This window comes from Lygodium microphyllum, chromosome 16 (genome assembly GCF_053477565.2).
Source record: "Lygodium microphyllum isolate KBCC chromosome 16, Lygodium_microphyllum_v1.1.10, whole genome shotgun sequence".
In the NCBI taxonomy this organism is placed as follows: domain Eukaryota; kingdom Viridiplantae; phylum Streptophyta; class Polypodiopsida; order Schizaeales; family Lygodiaceae; genus Lygodium; species Lygodium microphyllum.
Window position 1 is genome coordinate 110,276,230 of NC_141150.1, and position 15,209 is coordinate 110,291,438.

The window sequence follows — 15,209 nt, forward strand, 5'->3', positions numbered from 1 at the left end:
GTCTTCAAGGCCTTCATGATCAACATAACCATCTACAATCATAAGTGACTCATGTGGTTCTTCACCTATTATGTCATCCTCTTAGTTATTGGTTCCTCATCTTCTTCTTCCTTTTGTTCAACATCCTCTTTTTTTTTTCATATCACCCTTCTATATGTTTCTCTTCTTCATCTTCCTCATCTTCACTACCCACATCAACAAGTACAGTGTTCACCATTGCATTTTTTTGTCCCATATAAACATGTTCAAACTCATTGGGGTGTGGCTCAAAGAAATTTGCATGATCACCATTGAGATACGACTGTCCATAGCAACAAGCATAATTAGTCTCTTGATGCTTGTCAAAAGTAAATGAAATCTCATAAGCATAATCAATATCATGCTATCCATCGGATGTAGCACTATGTGGTTGCTGCACATAATAGTGATGCTCGATGGATAGCACTATGTGGTTGTTGCACATAATAGTGATGTTGGTAGTCATGGGTTGAGAATTTAATGGGGGTTGGATTAGAGGCATGAGGAACTAATGTACGAATATATTTTCACTAAATACGGCAGTTAATTTGTCAATCTTAGACTCCATCATATGTCCAAACTAAACAATGCCAATTAATTTGTCAAACTTGGACTCCATGTATGACCAAACTGATCAATCCCTTCCTTTAGTTGCATTTAAAAAACCCCTTACATTCTTGTCAACCATGTTGTTTCAAAGATCCATAATCACTTTAAGTTTTCTTCTCCTATCTAGAGCCATAGTTTATACTAAGTGAAGCCAAGCAATAATCTTATCTTGGTGCAATCTTCAATTTTCAAGAGGGTACAATTGGTACTATCTTATAGCAATATTAGAGGATGGTCTTGCAAAGTTATTTATGCATTTTTTTGAGAAGGATGGGCTATGCTGGTGGTTGTTTGATTTTGAGACAAAGGATCAAATATGTGTTCTTGGAATAGAATAGCTAAGTCTGGTACTGAATCATCAATCTCAAAGATGTCAAGTCCAAGTGCATTTGCAATACATTGACTTACTAGCAACCAATTCCACTTCAAAATTAACACTAGGAGCACCTTCCTATTTCTTAGCTTCTAATATGCTTGTCAGGAATCAAAGGAGACATACCTTTACAATAGGCTTAACACTTTAATAGAAGGTTTCAAATCATTGTTGCTACTTCAGATACTTGATCATCATATTAATTGTTTTGACTTTCATCCATCATGTCAATCACAATTCACAACTCACCCAATCTACGAAAAACACCATCAAGCTTGTGATTTGCAAGTTTCAATATCTTATAAACCACAAAGCTTGTGATAGAGACAAGGTCATGCTCTCTAAAATCCTTTACTTATTGAACTATGGTACACGCATTTGATTAGGTCCAAGGACAAATTCAAGCTCAAACTTGCCAAAAATAACTCTACGCTTCTATGACCAATATTGAGGTGGTACTAACTTCAAAACATCTAGAGTTGTGTACAACAGCTACATCATCAAATCAATTTCAATTAAGATTCATCAAAGTTTGCCATCTATAGACCAAGAACATTGACAATGCACATGGATGTGCCAGAACCATGGCTTGTAGAGCTTGTTCTAGTAGTCTATGATCTTGGTAACATTGTGCTTGAGAAACTTGAGGAACCCAATGACATGCATTCAATGTTTGAGCTAGAAGTTGATTACAATTCTTATGTTGGAGCAAATGCGCACAGTGCTACTTGCTTATGAGGACACAAATGACTTTAGGTAGCATAGTGGTTTGTTTGCAAACTACATGCAAGGTTTGTGCCATCGATGTCACGTTATATTTGACTTAAGATATATACCATCAATGGAAAACATGGAGTCCTCAACAATTCATTGCCCCAAGAGTCCTATGAAGAGATGTGGCTCAATATGCAAAGGTTGCATAGATTGTTGGATGTCTTTGTCCTATTCAAGTGGGGCCTTCCTTTACAACTTCAAGTTGCCATAGTCTATATCCCTTTGTACAAATAATGTGCCAATATCTGTGGTATTTTGTTTTCTCAATGACTTAGAGGTCAATTTGTAGAGGCTGCTCTAAAACTATAAGAAGGTATGCATATATTTTGTGACAAGATTTCAAGAGTTTGAGCAATAGGACAATGTAACGAGCACAATACATGGGAACTAGGGGTTAAATACCCAGTCACACTAATCAGGGTATATAAGGTGTAAGAGACCTAGTTTAGGACATCCAGATATTACCAAGAACTGACTCTTCACCTTCATCTCTAGCTTCCATGACTTCCTCCTTTCTCCTCTCTTCCCTATCTTTCTCTCTTCTCTTCTAGTCTTTTTTCTTACTCTTCTTTCTCTCTTTCTCTCTCTTCAAGTCACTCTCCTCTCTCCTCTCAACTCCATTCATTCAAGTGGTATCAAAGCATTATGATTTGGTCCTTTTCTCCTTTCCTCTTTCTCTATCTAGTTCCCTTTTCAAATCTGAAACCCTAGTTACTTAGGTCATAGGTACATGTATAGCAAAGCACTACATTTAATTTCAATTTTCTTGGAGTAAGCGAGGAGTAAGCAAGAGCTATGGTTGGAACTCCTGACATATCTGGAGGTAAAATGGTTAACTTAGTAGGTTGTCACTCCTTTTCATGCAACTTTTAGATGTTCCATGACCAAAGTTGAAGACTCAGGAGTTAGAAGAGGGCAAAAATCTCAGTTACTTTTTGTTCCATCCCCCCTTCTCTCTCTTCTCTTTGCAAGCTTCCATGGCTGCCAACCCAAGAAGCTCCAAGATCTTGCTCCAGCTTGTCCCAAGTCATTAACCAGCACTGAAACTTTACTCCTTGCACCCTGGGCTTGAGATTAAGCGATGCATTGGCTAGTGGCTACCCCTTGTGGCCTGCAGGACAACCCCTACAAATTGCAGTGCAATTTGCACTGGCTGCTCCTACTCCCTTCAGCTCTCCTACTACTCTTCTACTACTCACCCAAGCTCTGCCAAACCCTAGGCACTCATTCAACACTCCTTTCCCCCTTTTGGCACTTCTAACCCTTGAGCAAACCATCAAAGGATAGTAGCTACACAGTTTGGGCAACCATGGATTCTTCATCTAAAGATATCTCAAACATTAAAGCTTAGCTCAAGCTTTCCCACCTCTGAAATCTCAACCTTTAGGAGCTCCTTCAGCCATTCTTGACCTCACTTACCTAAATTGAAGACATGGAGCTCAACATGCAAGGATTTCTTATGGGCAGCCATGAAAGCTCCATTTGAAGCTTTCCATTCTTAAAGATAAAGCTCGGGAACAAGCGCAAGAGTCCCTACCATCAGAGGAAGCATCAAATCTTTGAAGGATTCATCCATTGGAGTGCTCTAATCAATTGAGCTTACTTGATGGAGAAATTCACATCATGGTGGATCATGCTTCATCCATCTACTCCAAACACTGAAGAAATATATCAATCTAATCTTAATCTCTCATTTTAATCCACTTTGTGAGCTCAATCCCTTTTGTTGGAGAGATTACAATTGCATATGCCCTCTTAGTTGAATCTTTCATTGTATGCATGTTATCCACCCGAAATCAATGACCCATTTGCCTTCCAATGCATAGTGATTAACTCTCCATCATTTGTTCTTGCTGGCATTAACTCTTATTTGATCATGTATGTCTAGGATTAATCCCGAGTTAGTAGCCGCCAATGAGTCACTGGACTATCAAGGTAAAAGGGTTAGTAGCCGCCAATGAGTCACTGGATTATCAAGGTAAACCCTACCCAAGCTCTTGTTTAATTTATGTATCTCATGAAAAGATCCAATGCTTACTTTCCAATGCACCTCATGCTAGTTGCTTGATTAAAAATGTCTTCCATGTATACTCCGGCTAAGGAAAAAGGCCGATGCTAGTAGGCGAGGTGGCAAGCCAAAAGAGAGATGACTCTCCCTTACCACTTTAAGACCCTGAAGGGGTGCACAACATAGCCCAAGGGGAACTTTGCTCAGCTTTCGGTGATCCAAAGCCCAATACTTGTATGTAGGTGCAAGTACACTCCATGGTCATCCCATTTCAAATGAAATATTCCATTTGGACACCCCTTCAATGATCATGGTACCCATGTATGACACTTGACATGTATGCGGTCAGAGATATATGACACTAAGATCCACTTATGTAGTGATGGTAGAGCAAATGGATATATAAATGTACTTGGGATTATGCCTAGGATGTTGCTTATGATGATGCTCATGCTCCTTAGCTCACAAGACATTCATATAATGCAATTTGGAATTGGGAGAAATAGTGTTTGTCACGGTCACTTAGGGACACTCACAGAAATCCAATTACAGAAAATTCTATATTACACAAATGAGTAAACCCCATAGCTCCTCTCCACGAGGGATTTGTCACCTCCAATTTGAATAAAAAATCTCCCCAATTGAGGCTACAGTCTTAAAGTTATGGCCATTCTTGTGCAGTGAGGTCATAGTGGATAGGGTGCAAACCACTCCAGAACATGCGCAGAAATCCATTTGCAAAATTCTCTGATCATTTTATGTCACAAAGCTCAATACCTCATCTTGAAGAGGAATTCCTCCTCTTCTATTTGAATAAAAACTCTCACCAATCAGAGTCTCCTACTAAAAGTTATGCCTCATTTACTAATAGTGGGTCCTATAAGTGGACTGCATCTAAGTGACTGGTCAAAAAGGCAAAAGTAAGGCCCATGAGGAGGTCCAGAGGGAGATTAGGGACTCCAAGACCTCAATGAATGGTGAACCTAGCTCAACACAAGATTCTCATGGTGATATGCATAAGAAAGTGCCCAATATGGATCCATATAGTCTACTCAATCACACTCTATGTTGGCATAAGTTTCGTCACATGGAGAGGGATACTGACATAGTTGCCCACCATCACTAGATGCTTGTCTAAAATTGATGTGGCAATTGAGCAAATGGCCCTCTTAAACTCTTGGACTCTACAAACCTCAGAGCAACTCACCACTCTTATAACCCAATTAGCTACCACTCCCGCCACCCAAGAAAAGGTGAACGAGTCCAAGCGCGAGTCTTGAAGTAGATAGCACAAACTCATGGAGGAGAAACTTTTACAAGAAGCTCCAAGATATCCATGGTTTGAAGAAGAGAAACATGTTTAGTCACAGTTAATTATAGAAGTCTTATGTCACAATAACCAAGAATTGTAAATCTAGTTACTCTGCACAAACTAATGTAGCCATATCTAACCTTGAAAATGATAGGACAGTTGGATCTAAACTTGCTATGATACCAATGTAATAAAGGCTACTCTTATAAAGAATTAATCTAATTGATTATTCCTAGAAAATAGAAAATTGCACAAGGAAATGGAAAATCATGGCCTAATCTTTTATTAATCCAATGCACTAGGTAGCCATAGCTACTACAAGAAAATACATAGAAGTGAATGCTAGCCCTGAGCTAAGCTAGGCTTGAAACTTTGAATTTGTCCTACGATCAAAAGGTACTTCACATGTCACATCTCCAACCTTTTATACTTCCTCCTATCCTATGATTTTACTTTATTACAAGGTCAAAATACACACACACACACACACACAAACTCTCTCTCTCTCTCTCTCTCTCTCTCTCTCTCTCTCTCTCTCTCTCTCTCTCTTGCAGAGATCATGAAGAACATTGTTCCTTGATAGCATATATGAGAGGGCAGAGGTGGGACAAAGGCAAAGATAAAGGTATCAAGATACCTAAGGAGTGGTGTAACGTGTGAGGAGTTGAAATGCCATTTTTGTGAGCAAGCAACAAGCAACTTGACTAAGATGGAAACAATAGGACATTGATGCATACTTGCACGCATGCACATGCACGTGCATGTAGATAAAAAAGTTTGAGTGAGAAATTCACAAGAAAAGGTAAGAAAGAGAGAGATGGGAGATTAAAAGAAGAGATGGAGAGACAAGTGATGGGGGAGAGAAAATTTTAATGTTCCCTGGCTTCAATGCATGGGGGAAGAAGTGAGGGAAACAATCATATGACACCTTTTCCCTTGCAATGTTTCTGCATAGCAACATTGTGTGATAAGAGGCCTAGCATTCCTTGTGCGCTTCAAGGAACTCTAGTTGAGGGATGCATCCACCTTGTTAGGGGAGGTGATGTGTTTGTGAGCTTACCTTTCAAGTTAATGAATGCCCTAATTGAGATGTGACTAGTCATTTAAAAATACCTTGGAATAGAATATGTGGGTGATGCTCATATTACATCTTGTAATGTAGTCATCATGTTCATATTTATGATTAACTATATATATTGTAGCTGTAAGTTATATGCACAAGAAACATCGATTAATGTAAAGTTGAAAAGCATGCCATGCACTTTAGTAATCTTTGTCATGTACTTATACTGGTTATAATGTAGTTTTTAAGTGGATCAAACGTTTGTAATCTATTCCATAGAGCGTCATTTGGACTCCTCATAGTCCCATATATCAGCCCAAGTGGCTAGGCCTTTTTCATGGATAGATCTAGCAAGCTCAAGATTTCTATGAATTGGAGGGTGCTCCGGATCAAAAGCATAAGGAGAGAACCAGATGTTATGGCTCAAAGATGAATCCCCTTGCCTTGCACCTCTGGAGGACCAGGAAGAAGATGAGAGTATTTTCTGCCAATTTGTGACCAAGGCCTGCACAAATTTCGAATGCAAAAATTTAATGGTAAGATACAGGCAAGTGATGACATCTTGCCAGTTGAGATTATTCCATTGCATCCCCTTGACTTTGGTGGTGGAGGTCCAATGCCGAAGGATAATCATCCATGGTTGTTTACCTTCCAACCTTTTAAGCAAGGCCATGCTCAATCCAAAAACAGCCTTAACTGACAGGCTTTCCAAACCAGCACCACCAAAATTCCTATCTTCAGAAATGACCTCCTATCTAACTTGAACAAAACTCTTCTTATCCTTGCAGCTCCAAAGGAAATCCCTGAGTGCCTCTTCCAGAGATTTCCATGCTATTAGGCTGAATGGCAGTAAAGAGCCCACATGTACTATGGCTAAAGCAAGAAAGGTCTTGATAATCGCGAGCTTTCCAGCAAACGAAATGGGGGCAGCAATCCACGACTTCATTTTCTCCTGAAATTTGTTAAGAAACCATTTAAACCTTTTGGCTAGGGTTATCCCCACACCAATTGGAACACCTAAATGCCTTACCAATCCACCAGGTTTAACGACCTTAAAGTCAAGCTGTATTGGCCACTAGTTGGGCTCTCCCCAAGAGAGAAAGAGCAGTTCTGACTTAGATTGATTGACTTTGGATGCTGATAGCTCTGAAAATTCGCTGTAAACCTGTAAAAGGTTGGCCACTGTTTCCTTCTCAGCTTGGATTCCTGAATATGCTTATCAATCCTTCGAAGAAAGGGATTAGAGATTACGGTAAAAGGCAAGGGAGCCTAAGGGTACCCCTGACTTATTGAATTTTCAAGGCAAAGGGATATGTGAAAGATCCATTTATGTTGATGGCAGCAAAAGCATCTTTGAACAGTACAGAAACCATGTTTACAAAAGTTGGGCCAGATTTCATTGCTGAGAGCACAACCATAATGAATCCCCAACTTATTCTAACAAAGGCCTTGTCCCAATCCATATTGATGAGGATGAGGTTGGCGTGTAAGCTCAAGGCATAATCCATAGAGAGGATGATATTTAAGATAGCATCATGGATGCGCCGGACCATGAACAGATCCAAATTGACTCTTGTGGATGAGCTTGGAAAATAGGAGTTTGACTCTCTCGGCCAGGGCCTTGGCAAGTACCTTGTAGGCAAAATTTAGCATAGTAAGAGGTATCCAATTGGGGGCCTTTGAGCGATCCTGGGTCTTGGGAACCAGCTTAATGATCCCCTGGTTCATGTAGGGGGGGGGGGGCATGAAACCTGTCCGTCTGATGTAGTTTACGAATGAGACTCTGTAGCATCCACAGTAACCTTATTTGGACAATTATGGGCAAAGGGTCCATTCCCCTTGCAATGGTAACAGGCATCAGGGAATGTGGAGAATCGAATGCTGAGGAAGATCTCCATTCCCCTGGGGTCAAGGAGTTGCAGGAGCTCAGGCGGCTCATTGCGCATACCCCACAATATACAGGCCTAGCTGCCAAGATCTAATCGCCCTCTACCTTGGAACCAAGAAAAGCCAAGTAGAAGCCCTTGCCAATAAAGTTAAATTGAACCAGATCGGCCTTACCTTGATACGTTGATTCGAACCATCTGCAAAAGTAATCCTCAAGCGGTGGATGCCCCAAGAAATATAGGTAGACCCCTGTTGTGGGCAATGAAGCATCTCGTTGTCGAACACGATCCACAGACAGAGCAACAGGAGCTTTACAGACACTTGCACCTTCTTGGGCTTTTGTTCTGCATGCAGCATTGTATTGTTCTTCAAGGACTTGTCGACGTCTGCCATATCCACTGCATTGTTTGTGGACTTGCGAAGGAGACGATTGCTCAGAGAGCATCTCAAAGGTGGACTGCCGTTGGCCTGAGAACTAGACCAGTCACCACATGCATCCCGTATCACCACGCAGCGCAGGTAAGGATCCTGAGTGCTCTGCAGGCGCCACATCAGGCCATGAATGGGTTGGCTGGGTGGGTGGGTGGGTGATCAGTGAATCAAAGCCACGCTTCAGGAAACATTAGAAACAGAGATAAAAGGGTGTCCCGCAGCCCGCTCCTTGCTTGGTCTCGAGAGGGTCTGTCTCAATACCACTCTCCATAGAATAACGATGTTGTGTGCTAAGGTTTATGGCTTTGCCTTTTCCAAGCTCATGCCCTTATTACATATTCTAAGGTAGTCGTCATCTTTGCATTATTGTTATCTAGATATTTTATAGTTGCAACTTGCCCACACAAGAAACATTGATTATTGTCAAAATGAAAAAGATTTCCCACATCTCTTTGTCATGTACTTCAATGGGTTATAACATAGCTTCTAAGTGGATCACATGCAAAGGTTTTCTCAAGCTTTAATCCCTTTGTCATGCATGTACTTCAATAGGTCACAACATAGCTTCTAAGTGGATCACATGCAAAGGTTTTCTCAAGCTTTAATCTCTGTGTGCGCATGTGCATGCATTTTGTGACATAAGAGAAAGGGTCCCAAACACTCCACGCATGCGTGGTCCAAAATGCTACAAAAGATTCAAACTACATGAACTATGTATAATTGGATACTTAAAACATAAGATAGTGTGCAAGTGCTATGGTTTTGAAGTTTGTCATACTTGTTTCAAATTATCCAATGAGTAGGAGAGAATTCGATAGATGCATCCACCTAATTAAGGAAGGTGGCATGTTTTTTTTTTTTAAAGTTGACCTTTGAAGTCAATGAAGGGCTTAATTGAGATGTCATTAGCCAATTTTAAAAATATCTTATTTATGGAATAGAATATGTGGGTGATGCTCTTATTACATCTTAGAATGTAGACGTCATGTTTATAGTAATATTTTATAGTTGCAAGTTATAAGCACAAGAAACCTTGATTGATGTAAAGAAAAAAAAAACATGCCACACACATTAGTGGTCTCTTTGTCATGTATTTTTACAAGTTATAATGTAGCTTCTAAGTGGATCAAATGCAAAGGTTTTCAAAGTGTGGAAGTGTGCATTTAATTTGCAACATGAGAGAGAGGATCTCAAATGTATTAGGTGATAGCCCCAAAAGAGCTAATCAAAAAATTATTGAGCCCTCTTACATAGTAAGTATGTAGGCTATGTGGAACTTAAAAGACATTGGCTATTCTTTCCTTAGTTGGAAAGCTTCTTGCTGCCACTCTCCATTGAATGAAACTAGCGTTCCTTGCAGGCTTTGCACTTGCAGAATGCTATGCCAAAAAATTTAGATTAGCAAATGATGTTGTGTGCTGAAGGTCCATACCTTGCCTTTTCCAAGTTGATGCCCTTATTACATATTGTAATGTAGTCACCATGTCTGCATCTATTATTATCCAGATATTTTCTAGTCACAACTTGCACACATTAGAAACGTTGATTATTGTAAACATGAAAAGGATGTCACACATCTTTTTGTCATGTACTTCAATAGGTTATAATTGCACTTGTACATGCGTCCCATGCAAATCTCTTCTCACGCTTTAATATCTGTGTGCGCATGTGCATGTATTTGTGACATAAGAGAAAGGGTCCCTTGTTCAATTTACACCAACTATGCATTATTGGATACTTAAAATATAAGATAGTGTGCAACATGCTATTGTTTTGAAGTTTGCCATAATTGTTTCAAAGTATCCAATGAGAGAGAGAGAGAGAGAGAGAGAGAGAGAGAGAGAGAGAGAGAGAGAGAGAGAGAGAGAGAGAGAGAGAGAGAGAGAGAGAGAGAGAGAGAGAGAGAGAGAAGCAAATTTTCATCTCTTTAGCATAATCCTTTTGTTTCAACTTTTGATTCATGTTCAAGTAAGTTCCTCAATAGGCATGCTACATTAGTGCTAATGGTTTAATTTCCTTTTAGTTTGCCATGCTCTCCATTTTGCACTTGTATTAGTAAAATAAAGCAATAGAATTTACCCAAGTAGTTACATCACCATGTCTTAGCATGGGCACTAAACCTTCTTGAGGGCTATAACAAAACTTCAAAGATTTGGGAGCATTGCATCGCCCTTTAAAGGCACTAAACCATGAATGTGAAAAAGTATAAAAGTATCACGTAAAAGATTACAAAAAAGCACGGAGTTTAAAAAGAGAGGCTTTTTTAGATGCATTTAAGAAAGGATTATAGTATAGATAAGAGAGGTTCTTTTATCCAAAAATTAGTCAAAAAGGTTAAATAGAAGACATTAGAATCTAGAAATGAGTTAAATTAGCTCTTAACAAGCCTAAAGCCAGGCTACTTTACCCAAGGTAAGCAAGGGCAAATTTTCAAAGAAGCATCTCCTTATCACTATATCATTGCAACATCATACGCCCTTCAATTCAACTAAAGATTAAGGAAAGGCTACAAAAGAGAGATTCTTATATCTAGAAACCCGAAATTAGTCAAAAGATTCGGGTAAGGGGGTAAATTGTAAGGGGGCAATTTGTGAAACCAATGCCACAAATGAAACACCTTGGGGCTAGTCATGTAACAAAAAACGGAATATGTGGAGAATCTTACTTAAGTGTCACTCATTGATTTGCTAAAAAGTGTCGTAGTACTAGTTCACAAGTTTCAAAGATTCTAAAAGTTAAAAATTTAGTAAATGACTCACTCAGTTCCTCTTGATGTCACATACAACCTCGTTTATTCGAATCTCTATAATAGTGCAAAATGTGAAAAGATTCTAAAAGAATTTTTTTTGGGTAAACAACGTATTCGATTCCTCTTGATGTCACATACAGTCTCATTTCTTCGAGTCTCTATAATAGTGCAAAGTGTGAAATCCTCCCCAAAAATATAGCATTTTAATTCTAAAGATGCAATCTTAGAATCTTTCTAAAAAGGCGCAATTTAAAACTATATTCAATTCAAAAAAAAAGAAAAAGAAAAAAAACAAGAAAGAAAGAGAGGAAAGGCTAAAAAGGTATTTGCAATGGGGACCATTAGCTGGTATATGTTGAGAATCGAAACCGCTACTACTTGCAAATTGTCGACTGCACTGATAACAAGAGGCAAAGTATGAAATCGATGGCTTTGGCAACAAGAGCCGGAAATCGATGGCCTGGTATTGTTGGGGTGGGAGGGCATATAAACAAAAGCATGAAGTGGGGGCATAATCTGTGGGCTGAGGGCCTATTAAGGGAAGAGAGGTTCTTGGAGGGATGCCAAAACATCCAGATTGTATCCCAAAAGAAATCTGACAAAAAGATCAAAAGAAAGGGTTAGAGTCTAGTCAAGAGCCTAGTTAGAGACTTTTATAAGGGTAGTAGTAGCCATGGGTTCCTCATTACATAACCAGAGTCACCCTCACCTTGCATGCTCAGACGACCAGGCATGGCTGGGTCTCCTCAGATATTGCAGCTTCCTGGCCCTCCCCATCGCCCTCGACGCCGCCCTGAAGCTCGACGTCTTCGAGATCCTCTCCGCCGCTCACAAGGACGGCCATGGCTCCCTCTCCGCTCACGACATCGTTACGCTCCTTCCTGCAAAAGTCACCAACCCAGACGCCGCTGCCATTCTCGAACGCGTCCTGTTCCTCCTGTCCACAGACGCAGAATCCCCCTCCCACGCTCTGTTACAGGCAACAACATTGGATGATGATGGTAATCTTGATGCCTTTATGGCCGTTTGTTTGAGAATGATCATGATTTAGATCAGAGGAAGATGATTTGATGCTAAGAATGATGCAGATCAGAAGTGGTAAGGAAAAAAGAAGACGATATGATGGCGTTTTGTTCGATGTGAGAATGATGATGCGGATAACAACCGCCTGCTGCGCTCAAGACAGAAGATTGTATGATGGTGTTGTTGTGAATGATGAGAATGATAATGCAGATACGGACAAGAATGATGATGGTGCAGAATAAGACGATGATGTGATTCTGTGAAACGGATGTTGAGACGATTTTATTGATGTTAGAATGATGATGCAGATAAGAAGAGCAGCACGATTTTATCAGAAAAGAGGATTATATGATGGTGTTCTTGTGGAAGATGATAAAGATAAGGAAAAAAGCATGATGCAATGAAAAAATTATGTGGTTGATGAAATGTGAGGATTATGCTGACAAAAGGAACTGATGATGTTGTTGTTGATGACAATGCAGATCAGAACATGATGCTGATAATGAAACCTTTAAGTCAATACTGCTGTTATTTTAGTTTATTCTCTATGGTGTAGTAGGGATTGATGAAAACACTAAGCGGCACGATGAAAACAATAAGAGGATTATGCTGATGATAGAAAAAATTGATGGTGTTGTTGGTGTTAATGTTACTGCAGATCAGAAGAACTTGATGCTGAAAAAGAAAGGAAAAGAGGATGACCATGATGCTGCAGAGGGTCAAGAAAGCCCTGACACCAAGGGCAAAGCACGCAAGTACTCTCTCCTTCCCGCTGCCAAGTACCTTCTCCGCGATGCCTCGGGGGTCTCTGTCGGCCAGTGGTTCATGACATCAACCATCAACAGGATTCCTGCTTTCACCCTTCTTGACAAGGTCATTCTAGAAGGGGGCTGTGGATATGAGAGATCCGTTGGCAAGAAGGTATCTGAGCATGTTGCCCTGCGCGCTCATGAGCTCAGCCCTGCCATGGCCAGCCTCACCACCATGTTTATGTCACAGTTCTTGGAAGTATATCAGGGCTTTAAGGATTTGGATAATGATGGGGCATGCATGGTGGATGTGGGTGGCTGTTTAGGGGATTCCTTGAAGCACATTCTTGACAAGTATCCGCACATCCATGGCATAAATTATGATCAGCCCCATATTGTGGCCTTAGCTCCACCCCATCCAAGTAAGTTACCTGACTTACAAATATGATTTGTGTGTTTTGAGAGAGAGAGAGAGAGAGAGATCATTTACCAAATTATTGAAAATTAACCATGAAGGGCTCATGAATGTTGCATTTGTGTTGTAGCTTATAGGTATAGATGATCGAAAAGTTATTTTGGAGAGAATTTGGAATTTTATGTATAACACTTACTATATGATGATTGTGGTAGGAATTCAACATATTGGAGGAGACATGTTGGAGGATGTTCCATTAGGTGATGCAATTTTTATAAAGGTATGCTTTCATAATTTTGCAAGTCTTAGGAATAACTTTATGCACATACTATGGTGGTTCACATTTGTAAAAATAGTGTGCAACGGATTCATTTGTTTAGTGTTGTAGTCAAAATGTTAGTGAAAGGTCTAGTCCAAATGTCCATAAGGAGCTTAAAATTATCATATTAAACTCAAATGAGATTGATGAAAACAATAGTATCAAGCAATAAACATAAAGGTAGAAGGGATTTTGTTGTCTTGTAGAAACTTTGAAGTCATTATTGGTGGTATTTGGGTTTATTTTATCGAGTAGCATCAACAAACTTTTTTTGTAAACTGCAGCTTGTATTGCATGATTGGGAGGATGATGATTGCATAAAGATTCTAAGGAATTGCCATAAATCACTCAAGTCCGAGCATGGGAAAGTCATAGCAGCAGAGCGTCCAATAGTAGATACTTTGAGAGATCATGCATTGGCTCATCCATTCGATCTCTTGATGATTAGCTCACATGGAAGTAAGGCACGTACTGTTGACGACTATAAGCGATTAGGAATAGCTTCTGGTTTCAAGAAGGTGCAAGTTGCATGTTTGATAAATGAATATGTTGTGTTTGAGTTTCTTAAATAGTTTGATGTAACCTTGACATATGCCCATGTGCCTTCATATGGGGTTTTGTAAAAGCTTTTAAGCTCTAATAACCTCATACTAGCTTTGACCATGGAACGAATGAATCGTTCGTAGGGTTTACTAAGTAAAATATCTCCTTTACTTAATCTTTGTATGGAATGTTTCTTGATAATGTTCATACTGACATTGTAATGGGATTGGAAATTAGATGTTGCAAGGAATGCCTTGTGTGTAATTTTTTGTGGATGTTACAACAAATCATGTGAAGTTAAAATGTGCAATAACAAAATATTTATTCTCTTTGATTGTTGTTCATCTTTTGAAAGTTTGAATAATGTCAACCACTTTTGAAAGATATCTTTAATTGTCATCTAGCTTTTGGAAGCTTGAATAGCATTAACCACTTCAAAAGGAATTCTTGTGAATCCTCTAAACTTTTGTTGCTTCAACGACACAATGAGAGAACTTGAACGATATTAAGTTTTGGTTCTTAAATTTTGAAAAAGGTTATAATGTATTTATAACTTAAGATTAGTAATTAGGATTTCCTAAAAAGGGCATTAACTATATATGGATGAAAGGTATTCTTGAAATTTATGGTACATTATTAAACATTGTGAAAGATACTTGTACAAGGTGTGTCATGCACAAATGCAAAAAGAGATCCCCTTTGGCTTCAAGTTATATATTATTTTAAGTGATAAATGAAATGTGCTTTCAAACAAGCTCAATAGATACCTTTTTGTTTTAAATTGAAGAAGTGCCATGTTGGCACATGTATAAATTTACGAATGAAGAATCATTTATTGTGTATGCTTTCATATTATTTTTAATTTTCTAGTTACGAATACTTGCATGATGTCTAGACATAATCATACCAACTAGATATGTTGTATATATAAATGG

At 39.2% G+C, this 15,209-nt stretch overlaps 1 protein-coding gene across 1 annotated transcript; it reads left to right on the top strand.

Moving 5' to 3' along the window:
* The first annotated feature begins 11,734 nt into the window (after positions 1-11,734).
* On the top strand, positions 11,735-15,147 carry LOC148023236 (flavone 3'-O-methyltransferase 1-like). The gene is made up of 4 exons (XM_087696257.1): positions 11,735-12,226; positions 12,907-13,419; positions 13,628-13,692; positions 14,016-15,147. The coding sequence occupies exons 1-4, from the start codon at positions 11,899-11,901 to the stop codon at positions 14,301-14,303; spliced, it is 1,194 nt and encodes a 397-aa protein (XP_087552383.1). The 5' UTR covers positions 11,735-11,898; the 3' UTR covers positions 14,304-15,147.
* The last annotated feature ends 62 nt before the right edge of the window (positions 15,148-15,209 follow it).